Raw genomic sequence first — 15,198 nt, 5'->3', positions numbered from 1 at the left:
AGATCAAGAGGAATGCAGAGAAAGGCCGCCAAAGATCCAGCTGTTGGGAGACAGCATGGGGAGTGGGGGGACATTTCCAATACATCACCTGATATTCTGAGAGATGCTGTTATGTGGTAGTCCCACATCTAATCAAACTGCTAAGCCAATGGTTCTCTCAACCTTCCTAACTAATGATGTGACTATTTGACACAGTTCCTCATGTTGTGGTGACCCCCAACCATAACATTATTTCTGTTGCTACTTTGTAACTCCTATTTTGCTACTGTTACTAAAGCAATGGGGCAGTATTCATATCAACCACAGCTGTATATAAAAAGATGGGTCAGTATCCAGATTAAGTTTGCATGGTACACACACACACACACACACATACACACACACACACACACACACTTTACCTAGTAATTATAATTCATAAAGGGTCATTTTACCTCCAATTCTGCTGCTTTCAACATAGTAACTGTTCTCTACACATGCATGATTGGTCCACCTAAATACATTATTATGCTAATCCTGTCATGTACACCTGTATTTGTTCAGGGTATGTGATGGGGTTGGTGCAATGCCATCATGCCAGGTACTCACGTGACAGCATCTACAGGTGCGTGGACCTTCCTAGAGATGATAGAGGAGTGGTGTCTCAGTTCCTAAAACCATCAGAAATATGTGCTTTCCGATGGTCTTAGGAAACCCCTGGGAAAGGGTCCTTCAACCCCCAAGAGGTCGTGACCACAGGTTGGGAACCACTGTTCTAAGATGCCATGAAGGGAGGATAAACACATTTTCAGACGTGTAAGGATATCCTTTCTCTAGATTTACTTGGGGATGCTGTCCAGGAAAACATCAGTGTAAAACAAACAAGCAAACAAAACCCAGAAGACAGATGACCTAATACAGAGCGGGGGTGGGGAAAGACCCAGACAGGAAGGTGGCCTCCCACGAAGGAGTTATGAAACCCAGCCAAGTTCGTGTTGGAACTGGAGGGCAGAGGGTTCCAGGAGGAAGACTCAGGAAATCACTAGCAGCAGCAGTCACAGAACTCAAACCAGAGGTTGTTGATGAATCGCCATTGATGTTGAGACAGAGTACGAGAATAGATCTGGGAATGGGTGGGAACTGTGAGCAAAAGCCAACGGCTCAGAGAAGCCAAACAAGCGAAAACAAGACAACGAATCCCTTTAGGTAAAACAACTCATTGTTTAAAAAAAGAAAAAAGAAAGAAAGGAATCACAGCCACGGGGAGATGCTTGGGTTAGTCATAATGTCACGCTGACGGTTGTTATGGCTTTTACCCAGAAGCAATGCAACTACCCCGAGAAACCCAGGAGAGGGAGAGTGTGGGTGGCTTCGGGGACACACTGATCCCAGTCTCTCTTACAAGGAATTCATGAATGGAGAGGGGACAGATCTGGAAGGTCTGGGACATTTATTTAGAAAGAAAGCGGCAAATAATAGAAGCAGCAGCAACATGACTCTAGAGGGCAGGCCTTGGGTGTGTAGGAGATGGTCACCTTTGCTAATGGGCCTTCAGGAGCCATTTGACCTCCATGGTTTAGGACAGTGTCTGTGCTTGTGTACGTGTGAACAGGGATGGCTGTCGGAGGACACCCTGTGGGAGGTTGGTCCCTGCTTCTGCCATGTGTGTCCTGGGAGGTCAAACTCAGTTTCCAGGTTTGGAGACGAGCACTATGACTGCTGAGCCACCATTGGACCTCTCGTTGCCCCTTAAGCTGTTTCCTATTACTTTAATAATAACAACACACACACACACACACACACACACACACACACACTTTGTGTTGTGTTGGGGATTAAACAGGGCCTCTCACTAGTCACTACACACTCCTAGTTCTGATTAAACCCAGTCCCTGACTTCTTTAAATAATTTTTTAAAAGATGTTTTCTAATTTGTTTTTATTTTGTATATGTGTTTTGTCTGCATGCATCTATATATGGCATGTGAGTACCTGGTGACCAAGGTACATGAGGTCTCCTAAGACAGGAGTTACAGACAACTGTGAGCCACTATGTGGTTGATGGAAACCAAACCTGGGTCCTCTGTAAGAATGACAAGTGTTCTTAACTGCGGAGTCTCCTCTCAGCTGCTCTGCTCAGTATCAAAAATACAACTTAATATTTTAAAATATAAATGGAAGTAGGTCTGCAAAGAGGCATGGTAAATAGCTTATTTTACTTCAACAGCGTAGTTCTAAAACACCGTAGGAGTTGGGTATGGTGGTGCAGGTCTGAAATTCCAGCTCTTCAGGGGGCCAAGGCAGAAAAATTTTAGTTCAAGGATAGCATGGACTATATGGTGAGTTTAAGGCTAGCCTGGATAACTTGGTGTGTTTTTTTTTTTAAAAAAAACAGTAAAAAGAGAGCCCAAGATATAGCTTAGCGGTAGAGTACTCGCCTAAAGCGGGTAAGGCCCTATGCTCAACCTGGAGTCTGCAAAGTGCAAGCAGGCAAGTGCAAAGAAAAACACCGTCAGTCAGGCACCAAAAAAATAGCAAGTGGTCCGATACTGAACTCCTGGTGAAGTCAATATTTATGTGCACATCACCCTGCCTTCTGGGATAATGTCTCAGTGTACAGCTGGGACATGTGGGTGGCACAGAAAATTGTAGCCAAGAAAAGGGTATCGGAATCCAAGTAACTTGATCAAGTGCGTGGCACAGTGCTAAGTGCGTGGCACAGTGCTAAGTGTGTGGCACAGTGCTAAGTCTTAGGAGTTTCCCAGACGTGGGATGGGCTTGCAATGTCGGCGTTTAGTCAAAAAGGAAAAATGAAGCTTGAAGACACTGAGGCAAACATTCATATTTAGTTCATGTCGGCCACAGAAAAACCTAAATATCTACAACCGTGTGGACGTCTGTTTCTGTCCCACGCTGTTGGACATGGCTGATAGGGCACTGCAGTCTGGTCACTCATAGTTCTTACGAACATCAGCCTCCTCCTTGGCAAAATTTCAGAAGGCTCACCATGAACACATAACCCTGTTAGTGAAATCTGTGTGCTTACTAAGGAAAATATTTGGATGACGGAGGTTAAGCAGTGGTCCTGAGATGTTATTCTGTCTACACAAACTTTAGAGGACCATTGCTCCATTCAAAGTCCATCTGGACTTTAAATGAGGCCAGTTTTAGAGGCTGCTTGCACCTGCTCTTGGGAAATCTGTAGTATTTGCTTCTGAGAATTTAATTTTCTTGGTTTCTACAAGCTCAGCAGGTATGAACAAGAGAAACCGAGCAACTCCAGGAAACAGCTTCCTTCCCCTTTATACATGGACACCCAGCAGGAAGTGGTATGAGTGCCCTTTCAAAAGCTCACTGATTTCTAGCCATGTATTTTAGCTCAAGTCTGCCACCTGGTGGACAGTGCTCAGTTTTGTTCTTTATTTCTCTCTCTCTCTCTCTCTCTCTCTCTCTCTCTCTCTCTCTCTCTCTCTCAATCAGGGCTTACCCATTCAATAAAACCAACAAACCCACCAGGTGCTCCTATAGTTTGTAAGGTATCTGGATACTATCATGCTTTCCACTGTATAATAAGAAAATTAAGGATTAGTGGAAGGAAGGAATTTAAAACCTGGATCTACAATTAATGTCTTTTCCCACCAGTCAGCAAGACTTAAAGGACTGTTGTCTGTGTGCTCTGGGTTTGAGCCCAGTCTATGTCCTGGTTCATCAGTTACCACCAAGTGAAGTCTTTCTGCAGAGGGGAACCTGATGTCTACCAGGCCCTCCACCATTCTGAATGGTGGAATTATCCCATGCAATCCAGCAAAGAACTTCCCCAAGAGAAAGCGGCAGTTGCTCCCCATCTCAGCCCACCTGCTTTGAAGTTTGGTGAGCCACTACAGTGCTTCAAAACGGGATCTACTGAAATAGGAAACTCATAAGCCATGAGTTCTCCTTGGAATTTTCCAATAGTATTTAGTGCCCACTTTACCAGAGACATGCTCACATTTGAAGTTCTCTGGGTATACTCTGCAAAGAGAGTGACCTGGCGATTGCAGTTGGGCTCCCCTGAACCAAATGAGTAACTTTCTGCCCGTTAGATATGGAAGTCTCCCTGTGCCTCATCTTCCTCATGGGAGAGCTGTGAGGATCCAGGCCTCTCACATAAAAGTCCAAGCCTGTGCTTCATGTGAGTTTCATAGGATGAATGTATGATGGATAGCTTTAATTGTCAACCTGGCAGAATCTAGAGTCACCTGGGAAGAGAGTCTCAGTGAGGGATTGTCTAGGCTAGGTCTGTGGTCTGTGGATGAGGGTCTTAACTAAGTTAACTGACATGGGAAGGCCCAGTCCACTGTTGGCGGTATCATTCCCTAGACAGGGGCCCCAAACTGTGATATTAGAGGATAGAAAGCTGAGCTGAGCACAGGCAGGCAAGCGAGTGTGTGCACATCCCATTCTGTCTGCTCTTCACTGTGGACATGACGTGACTACTTGATCAATTTTTGGCTACTTTGACCTCCTTCCCATGAAGAACACGCCCCTAGCATGCCCAAGCATGGACAGTGACAAGATCAGAAGAGGTCTTGTTGTTCAGCCGGCGGCTTTCCTCACATGCAGTTTCTCATTTATTAATAGCAATTAATTAATAAACAACTTTTCCTAATCAATAAACTGACTTGTGGGAAATATTTTGGTATTTTCTATTTCTTTTGGAAACTGAATGGGAAGAGCACAATCCTACCTTGTAGATGCAGGACTTGGCATTCAGGAAGAAGAGCTCAATGGTAGCATTGTCCTTCAGGTAGGAGATGCTCTCTATGTAGAATCTGCAAGAGGAAAAACCATGTGTAAGGCACAGGGGGCGTGGAAATCACTAAAGTTGAGCTGGGTGGCTTTAGAGTTTCCAGTGCTAAATGAATAAAAAGCAAAGGGGCCATCAGTCTCGTCTCTGATGCCTTCTTTGAGGGCACACCATGTCTTACACATATGTGTACAGGCATTTTCTAATATACATTCAAAGCCAATAAGCATATAAGAATACAGTCCAGGCGTCACTAAGCACTAGGGAAATGCAAATCAAAAGCCTAATGAGATATCAGTCTATGTAACTCCAAGGTTCTAAGATTCTTATTTTTCTACACAGTGAAGTCATTTTTATTATATTAAATATATAATAGTGGGATGGGAGAGGAAGCTCACCAGTTAAGAGTGTTTACCTGCTGGAGGTCCCAGGTTCAGTTCCCAGCACCCCTATCAGGTAGCTCACAACTGCCTCTAACTCCAGTTCCAGAGAGCCCAACGCCCTCTGGCACATATGAGGTACACATAAACTCATGGAGGTGCACACACATACACGTAAACTAGTCTAAACCTAAATAGCCTTATAACACATACAGGACTTTTTGTACTATAACAACAGCCTTCCTCTGAGGACAAAGCAGTTCTAGCTAGTGAGCTACTAGTTAATAAGAGGTGAGTGTGTGTGTGTGTCTATGCGTATGCTCACATATGTATGCAGTGTTCATGGAAACACGTGTTCACATGCTTATGGACATCAAAGGACAAACCTGAGTGTGGTTCCTTAAGAACTGTCCACATTAAGGAACAAATAAACAAACAAACAAACAATCTCTCACTAGCCTGGAGCTCACCAAATACACTCTGGTGGCTAGACAGCGAGTCCTGGGGTTTCATCTCTGCTCCTCCACCCACAGTAGTGGGATTATAAGCAAGTGCGACCATTGCTGATTCCAGGTGGGTTCTGGGGATCAAACTCAGATCATCACGCTTGTGTGGATAGACAAGCACTTTACGGAAGAACTGTTTCACCAGCTCTGGGCGCTGATTTAAAACCCAACCCCAAAACCTCTAAAATTCACACCCAAGGGCAAAACGTGGATGTGTTTGTGTGTGTGTGTGTGTGTGCACATGTGTAATGACCTAACAAGTATTAATAAACAAGCACTATAAATTTTGAGTTTTCATGGGTTTTTTTTTTGAGGGGGGGGTTGGTTTTTGTTTTTTTCCAGTGATGAGACATCAAATTCCTGCACATAGTTTTCAAGGAAATAAACCCAACCTCAAAGTGGCAACAAAACATTACTTATAGTCATCTGAAAGTGAGGGTAGACTGAGGCAGACTGGGCTACTTCAGCTGAGAGGCCAGCGGCATCTCAGGTCCATCTGTCTGTCCCACACTCCTCTCCAAAGCTCTTTCAAGCCAAGTCTCCACAGACAGGTTGAACGTGGCTCTCACAGCGCTGCGTTAACTATGACGATGTCAGACTCTGAGCTGCCTTCTACTTCTCTTTCCTTACCTGATGTCCAATGTCTTGTTCTGCTATTTCTCTCATGTTACTTTTTAAAAATTGTAATCATTGTAGAGCTATGCTTTTAAAGGAGATCTTGTTCTGTTCAATGGAGCAGCAGGCAGTGGTCACCCGGCCCTCAGTGGCTTCTGATGTGCCTCCCTGAGGGTGGTGAAGCATGACTGAATCCCAAGGCACATGGCGAGGCTGGGAGAAGTGCTCTCAAGGCTGTGACAGGCGTGCATGCTAAGCCAAATGAGAACTGAATTCTTATCGGATGGAGTGTGTAAATTTCTCTTAAGATGAAACATGCTGACATTATTTAAGTCTGTATTAAACATGCCTTTATATACATCAATTCAGAGTTTATTAAATCCTTTAATCAGATAATGCGCCCGCCCGTTCGGTCTAAGGATCCATACAGGGTGTTTGAGGGAAACCCAGACTAGACTCGATGGGCACTGGTCCCTTGGATTTTAGGAAACAGACAGACAAGCGGGGTGCAGAGGGGAAAGTGGGCAAAATAAGAAGCAAATGCCCTGGCCATTCAGCACCATGGCACCCTGATGATGAGAATCCTGGAAGTCAAGCACCAGAGGTCCAACCTTGGCTATCTAATCCATGTGACTTACGGCATGACACGTCACTGTATCAGGCTTCTCTTTTTCTAACTGTAGAGAAGAGTGGGACTCGATAGATCTCCTTGTAAGAAGTCTTTTTATTTTTAGATACTAGGAATGAATTTAAACCAAAACAGCTTCCTCAGCCCCAACATCCACACCCTCATCATCATCACCATCATCACCATCATCATCATCATCTCAGCAGCAGCAGCAGCAGCAGCAGCAACAAGCCAAAACTGAATTTAGTGGTACACACCTGTAATTCCAGCTGTGGGAGGTCCCAGCTGGAGAAATGGAAGTTCACAGTCACCCTTAGCTACATAGCAAGAGCTACATCTGCAGCCTAGGCTACACAAAACCTTATCTCAACACACACACACACACACACACACACACACACACACACACACACACACACACACACAGACACACACACACACAGACACACACACACACACACACACACAAAGCAAAAATCTCTCCTCACAAAACCCAGGCCAGGCAGGCCAGTCTCAGAACCCTTTCTCTGGTCTGTAGACTAAGCGAGCAAGCGATGTGTGTGAAGAAGCTGCTCTGGTGACTGTGTGCAGGTGCCAGTGAACCTGGTGTCACTCAGAGACAGGCCGGTCACCTCCATCAACAGACAACAGCAACTCACTGCAAAGTCAGAGTTAGCAAAATTCCAAAGGGTTACTGAATGGTCCTCATGTGCAAAGCCTGCCAGAGGGGACTGGTCGTTCTCTAGCTGCGCTGTCGTTGTTAAAGGGCAGGCAGAATAACAAACTGGAAAGAAGAGAGAAAACGAGAGGAATAAAAGCAACACAGACAGGGAAGTACTTTGAAAATTGAGCTATTTCAGACTCCACAAATGTAGACTCAAATTATCACATAGTGGAAAAGTCACCGTTAGCCTTCGGGGGAGTCTGCTATTATTCTGGTACTGTGTTCCGTTTTGATAGTGAGACATGGACACAGTGGGGTAATGGCTGACTGGGTGAGTATGGGATTGCACTCCTGGAAGTTTATGCTGGCTCAGAGATCACCTGACAGCCGTGCTTCTGCCCAAGCCACCCCGCAGAGGACATTGCTATAGCTCCTGCTCCCCTACCCCCAGCTCCACCATATATGCAAGCACAGCCCCTCCCCTGAGCTCCTGGGGCACTGCTCAGTACACTTCCCTCAGCCCTGTCATTTCTGACAACCCAGGCCTCCAGGAGGGGTGGGGCATACCACTGTTATCTTTGTGCCTCTAGATCAAGTACAGAGCCTGACATAACTGCTAACTTTGATGCTCAGCTTTTCTTCAGTCTGTCCCACCTTGGTCAGAGTCCCTAAGGGGTAGTATGCTACTTTCTTGTCATTGTGAAGGAACACCTCACAGAAGCAATGAAAAGGAGGAAGGACTCATTTGGGGTTGATGTTTGGAGACACCAGTCCAGCGTGGCAGGGACAGTGTGGCAGCTGAGGGGGCTTTCAGAAAGGTTTGCTCATGTTTTCGTGGATGGTTTAGGAAGCACAGAGCTCAGGCTGGAACCAAGACAAATATATCCTCCAAGGTTTCCCTCCAGCAACCTGCCTTTGCTAGATAAGTCCCATGTCACAAAGGTTCCTCAATGTCCCCAAATGGCAGCACCAGTTGGGTCCGAACATTCAACAAACGTATGTGCGTGAGTGTGTGCGTGCGTGTGTGTGGATGTGTGTGTGTTTGTATGTCTGTGTCTTTCTGTATGTATATGTGTGTCTGTGTCTCTCTCTGTGTGTTTACACATGTGTCTGTGTGTGTATCTCTCTGTGTATGTGTGTGTGTATGTCTGTGTACGTGTGTGTCTGCGTCTCTCTGTGTATATGTGTGTGTGCATGTGTCTGTATCTGTGTGTGTGTGTATCTCTCTGTGTGTATGTGTGTGTGTGCCTGTGTCTGTGTGTATGTGTGTACATGTGTGTTTGTGTGTGTCTGTGCTTGTGTGTGTGTTTCTGTGTGTGTATGTGTGTGTGTTTGTATGTCTGTGTCTTTCTGTGTGTATATGTGTGTCTGTGTCTCTCTGTGTGTATGTGTGTGTGCATGTGTCTGCATCTGTGTGTATCTATCTGTGTGTGCGTGTGTATAATTCAGATTTAAGCCACATCAGCAGAGAAAGAGTAAGGACAAAGAAATAACAAATGATAAGCAAAATGTCATAAAACTTCAGGTGTGGGGTCTCACCCCCCAACACAGCCAGGTTTCAGGCTACTTCCTGTCTTTCCCTGTCTACACAGAAAGTGGATAAAGCATGGCTGCTGATTTGCTTGTCTCTTAATGACAAAAACCCACCAGTGACCTCCCAAGCCTGGCAGGGAAGGCTTATCGCCATAGTAATGTTTGAGTGGAAGCCCACGGGGTCTGAAATAGCCCAGTTTTCCAAGTCCTGTGTCTTTATCCCGTTTGCCTTAGTCCTCAACTAAAGCACAGAGATGTCCTGTGTACCCCCCTCCTCAGCCCCCCTCCTCAGCCCCAGGTTTCTCCTGAAGACTATCTCCTAAGAGCCCAACACTCCACTTCTCCCTTCCGCGCTGCGGTAATGGAGAAGTAAATGAGGCGGCAGCCCTGCTGTCTCAGGCGCCCGCTTCCGTTTTCATGGACGTCTACCATCTGGCAGTCAAGTCCAAGGAGGTGCAGAAATGACAAGCATGGCTAGGAGAGAGGTGGAAGGGAGGGAGAGCAAGAGAGGGAGAGCAAGAGAGGGAGAGGGGAGGGGGAGCGGAGGGGGAAAGGGAGAGAGAGAGAGAGAGAGAGAGAGAGAGCAATCCTCCTCTTGACAGAAATCGGAAAGCAGTTTCCTGTTAACCTTTATCACCAAGACAACAGACTGGAAAATCCTGGAGGCTTGGGGCCTGGCATGTGTTTGTTCATAACCTTGGGCGTTTAATTCATCCTGAACTTTCGATCTGTGCTAGGAAACTCTGAAGTGAAATGTCTGGATGAAAAGAGACCCGAGACATCTCTATTCCCACCCTGGCCGGGCACAAGGTTGAAGAGATTTCTGGGGAAATGAGGGGACTCGATGGTTTGCAAGAAAAGTTGAGGTTGCCCTTTCCTCTCTCCCCCTCCAAAAAACTAGGTCTGGTGCTTTTATGAACATCTGGTTTGTGGTCCTCTGTGTCAGTAGGGGGCACTGTTGCTCCTCCTTAACTGCCCATGTAGGGAAGGGATGGCTTCCTCAAACAGTTTACAAAGAACCTTCTGAGTTTCTGAGTGAGTCCAGGGAAAACAAAAGATGTATCTTCCGCTGCAAGGGTCTATACAGGCAACCCCAAGTCTGCTCGGCATTAACCGTATCTTTACAATGCGTGAATGTCTGGGCCTTGCTGGCTTCAAAGTCAGCCAGTTCATACAGCTAGTAAGCTACCCATGGCCATCAGAGCTCTAACTCTCAAATATGACTAAGGGGCCCAAAGTCTCACTTCTACAACCTCTACTGACTCTCAAATGCTGCCACCATCTCTTCTCTCATGGTCCCCTACCTTTCTGACCAGAGACATGTTCCAGATGACATGGGAAAGGCCCTAGGTTGGAAAGCCCATTGAAATCATAGTCATTTAAATTAGCCAATCCCAAGCCTGTTTTCCCAGCGCGGCAGTGGCTTTCCATAGAAAGCCCAGTAGAGGATACTGCCTTCTTTTCCCCCCTTTGCCTCCCAACTCTCCCGGCACCATGTGACATCACCTCTTCTCCTGGGCTCTGTCACAGGACACTTTCAACCCTTGATCTGTTGGCTTCATCATACTTGAACAGCAAGGCAAACCCCTCCCTGTGTGTGAATGCACTTGTGTCTGTGGAGGATAGAGGAGTGCTTGGCAGAGTCATCTCTCTCTGTCCACCACCTGGGTTCCAGGGAGGGAACTCAGGTCACCAGGCCTGGCAGCTGTCAGGCCCAAAGGAAACTCCATTTCCCTGAATTCTGGTGGCTAGACAAAAGCCAGCATTCCCCAGGAACCCATGAAGCTGCTTCCCTCTCTACCAAAGAGCCATCCCCTTATCACTGGCACAAGGCACACATCTGTGGTGCTTACTCATATACTAAAGTGCACGCTGGCTTCCAGGCTCCCAGCATCACAAGTACAAGCACACATTTCAGAGTCCATGCTAGCATCCTGGCTCTTCTCAGCGCTGCCTTTAGCTCATGGGCTTCCCTCCCCAGATACTCACTTCTCTTTATAGCCCTGCTATTTCAGCACCCCCTCTCCATTTTGCTCCATGTTGGTCTTCTCCTTCTCTTTCTCTCTCCTCTAACCCCATGGTCAAAGCCAGTCTGCTGGTCGTGTTCTATTGCCTTCTCTGCTCTATGCTCTTCCAGATGCCTCTGGCTGTTTTCTTCCTCACACCTATAATAAACCCTTCCCCTTAACCATACCTTTGAGCTGGCCATGCCCTCAGCTTATTCAGTCTTACTCCCCCCCTCCCCCGCCCCGCGCCAGTCATTTCTCCAGCCCACAAAATGTACATATTAAAATAAGTTATTTTCCACACACACCAGGGATAATCTTAGTGCTTTCTTCTGAGCTGAAAGGAGCAACCGTCTAGGCTGAGGTCAAAGCCAGCCAGAATGGTAACCTCCAGGAGCCATGTCACACCCACAGCAGCTCAGAGGACTCGGGACTCAGTATTTTATCCTAGTCTGAAGTTGAGGTATGTACTCCATTCTGGTTGCTTGAATGATTATACATCTAGACCTGCCTGCAGCCTTGGGGAATGGCATCTCTTTTTTACCTCACAGAGGCTATGAGCTAAGGCTGTAACACACTGACCTCTATCCAGATGACGTCAGCCAGCGAGAGCTCTGCCAGGCCCCTGCCCTGCTGCCACTCTTGCAGCTAGCTACCTCTTGGCACTTGGGGAACCACTGAATATTTACAGCAAATGTTAATTAAACGGGCCAGTGGTTTCATTTTGTAATGAACACAAATGTCACATTTGGAACGCTGACTTTCGGTGGTGAAGAGGGGGTGATAATAATGTGGATGGTAAGCTGTGGATTTCTGCAGCCAAGTGCCTCTGATGCTTAGGATTTCAGAGGCTTTACTTTGTAACCAGGGACCCAGCTGAATTAAGGCAAGGTCGGGTTAGCTAGGCACCTCCAATAAGACACCATTGTCCTTTCAAGGAACAGGAAGTAGCAACTATAGTCTCAATCACGGAGAGAGACATCTTCAGGGCCAGAGAATCTTCTTCTAGATAATAGCCAGTCCCTTGTTGTCGATTTCCTATTGTTTATTTCAGTTTGTTGTTCATAAAACTCAAGGTCTAAAGAGATAAATCTAATATTTATTCTCCCACAAACACAGCGGCTAAATTTGGGGATTTAACTGAATACACACTTCACGGCACTCTCCTGATATGTAGGAATTTTTCCAAGCACAAATCTGGGCCCACAAATATGCATAGACTTCCTTGGCTATGTAGCTATGTTTTCCTCCCATTTCCTTTTTCTGGACCCGTTTTATTAGATTGCCAGACCTTGTCTTACAGCAGTCACAATGGCTGGGCAAGCTCTTGATTAGCATGGTCAGAGGGGAGCAGGCAGAAGTGAAGCTGAACAGGTAGGTGGAGGTACACGCTAATGATAATGGGGGATCATTAGCATCGAGCATTCTAGAAAGGTGCCCAATGGCAGCAGAGGAGGAGGGGTGGAGGGCCAAGGCCAGAAGCAGAGTTGAGCAGAGAGAACAAAGCTCTGGGAGTGGGTTAGAGAAGCAGGTAGAAATTGCAGCCAATGGCGCATGCTTGGCAAGTGGGGTGGGGGTAAATCTAAGATGCAGAAAAGTAAAAGCAGCAAGAACAAGAAAGGCACGGGTGGAAGGGTGGGCCGTGGGCTGATTCTCAGGGACCTGGGTTGTGGAGGGGAGGCGCTGGTGTAGGAGCATCCGTGTCAGTTACAGGGATGATGGACTGCTGTGGAACATGTGTGTGAGGGGCAGGAAAGTAATGACGTCAATGGGTTTAGGCTGCACTCCGATGCATAGCCATAGTAGCTGAGGGGACCCTGGGATATCGACAGAGGTCAGGGATGGTGAGTGGGGGTGGAACTTTCAGTGAAGTGAGGGTACTGGGAGCCAGGGACGAGCATGCACACACACACTGGAAGAGTAAGGGGAGAGACAAGTGAGGGAAACACCAACATGGAGCCGAGCAGGGGAGCCTGTGGCAGAGCCATGCACGGAGACAGAAGATTCGGATTAGAACCTCACAGCACCACAGACTTGAAAGCCCAGCAAGGTAAGCTTGGTCAGCCACAGCCAGGGCCACAGAGGGCCATGTCAGAGGGGCGGACGGCTACAAGCTGAGAAAGCAGTGACACACGTCATGAGGGAGGGAGCAGAGAAAGAGCAATGGCTGGGTGCACCATGGGAGAGGACTTCCTTCAGGCAGTGAGAGAAGATGTGCCCCTAATGAGGATGAAGCCAGGATGAAGTAGCCGAGCAGTGAAGAGCTCTGAGGCAGGGGGACAGCTGGAACCTAAGTGCTTGCTGCAGCTTTGGTATTATTGAACGAAAAGGGAAGAGTGACTTCAAGAGGATGAAGCAAGTCTTCTGAAGGATGTGTGTACATGAATATGTATTTGTGTGACTTTGAATATGATATGTGTATGTGGTGATTGTATCATATTTATGTGCATTTATCTGTATGTTTTGCATGTGTGTATGTTTGTGTGTATGTGTAGGTGTTGTACATATGCATGTTTATATGTGTGTTTATATGTGTACAGTAGACGGACACGGGGTCTACAAAGATGAAGCTGATATAATCAAGTCGGTAGGGAAGGAGGTAGGTTGATGGAGTGCATTCATTCACGTTGGCTTTTGTTTTCTCGGACAAATCATAAGGGACAGCATCTTCTTCCAGCAAAAGGGGACATCATTAGAGAAGCAGCAAATTCTAGACAGAGCTCTTCTGTGAAGCTAGCTCACTGCGGTGGAGAATCTGCCTTCTCTCTTGGAGAAAATAAATGAGCAGTTTGTTCGGGTGCTGCTTGGGCAAGCTGAAAAGGGAGGCTCAGATCAGAGTGTACTAGACTCCTGCGGCCAGGACCTGGATGACAGCTACCTGGAGACACTGATGCAGGAGTTGATGTGACAGCACATAAGGGGCTGAGTTCAGGGAGGAAACAGGAGAGAAAAGGGTAGAGAGAGGCTTTGCATTGGAGAATCCATGGACTTACAAACAGGAAGAGGATCAGGGGAGAGCTCAGGACGTGCAGTCCACACAAGAGGATGAACAACAGCATCACAGAACCACAGAACCACGGAAGCAGGAGGTTAGGGGAGAAAAGAGAACGGGCGGCCCAGTTACAAATGCTTTGGACCTGATGAGCTCAAAGCACTCAGGTGAGGCTGTGTTTAGGAAAACACTAAACTCAGAAAATTGCCACCTTCTGGAAAGGGCAGGAGCTGGAAAGGAAAGACTATCTGTTGTCTAACTCGTACAGAGAAAGAGCAGGCAAGAATTCATGAGCTGTGCTTGACTTCACAGAGAACCCAGGTTTGCTTCTCAGTACCCATCCCAGGTAGCTCACAACTGCCTGTAACTCCAGATCAAAGGGGTCCAAAGCCACCTTCTGGTCTCCCCGGGCACTTGGTGCATACACACACACACACACACACACACACACACACAATTAAAGAAATAAAGAAATAGAGAGTAGGCAATGTTTGATCGTAAATGGAATTTGGAGATCAAAAAAAATTATCTGCATGTAGGTTTATATGTGCACATGTGTGCATACCCCCATGTATATATTTACCTGTGTGAGCTCTTGTACAGACCTGAGGTCACTGCCAAGTGTCTTTCTCAATCACCTTTCTGCTTTGTTTTTGAGATAGTCTCTCACTGAACCCAGTACTTGCCATTTCAGCTATGAGTCCTCAGGAACCTCTCCGTCTGCCCCACCTCCTCAGATCTCAGTCACATTGAGTTTTTTCAGGGGTGCTGGGGTCTGAATTCAGCCCTTTGTGCTTGCTCAGAAAGCTGTTTACCCACTGAGCACCCCTACCAACGGAATTATTTTTCTGCGACAGAATGGCTTTGAACCCCCTGCCTTAGCTTCTGCAGTGCTAGGATTACATGTATGCACCACCACACTGGGGATTTTCCTCTAATGAGCATTCCCTGAGATTCTCCATAAGGCCAACTGAAAGTACAGTAGGCCGGGGTGTCATTTCCTGCTGCAGAGCAGAAGTAGGTGCCATGCAGGCATTGGCCAGTCTGGTTTCTAGTTCTTGCTATAGCTAGCAACTATTGAACATTCCCGGTTCCCCTGTCACTGGGTTT

The 15,198-nt window shown here is 46.8% G+C and overlaps 1 protein-coding gene and 1 long non-coding RNA gene across 15 annotated transcripts in view; one reads left to right on the top strand and one right to left on the bottom strand.

The window, feature by feature from the left end:
- Positions 1 to 15,198, bottom strand: part of Frmd4a (FERM domain containing 4A) — a 596,394-nt gene that overhangs the window by 111,266 nt on the left and 469,930 nt on the right. For all 12 annotated transcript variants that reach the window (XM_006497439.4, NM_001347086.1, NM_172475.3 and 9 more), the window contains one exon: positions 4,705 to 4,789. In XM_006497439.4, coding sequence (XP_006497502.1) covers positions 4,705 to 4,789 — 85 coding nt within the window. The remainder of the gene's footprint in view (positions 1 to 4,704; positions 4,790 to 15,198) is intronic.
- The window catches only part of Gm39751, a 44,769-nt gene that overhangs the window by 10,889 nt on the left and 18,682 nt on the right, over positions 1 to 15,198 (top strand). The gene's annotated exons all lie outside the window — the stretch shown is intronic.

The sequence above is a fragment of the Mus musculus genome, chromosome 2, assembly GCF_000001635.26.
Source record: "Mus musculus strain C57BL/6J chromosome 2, GRCm38.p6 C57BL/6J".
NCBI lineage: Eukaryota > Metazoa > Chordata > Mammalia > Rodentia > Muridae > Mus > Mus musculus.
This window is presented reverse-complemented; position numbering and strand designations above follow the sequence as displayed.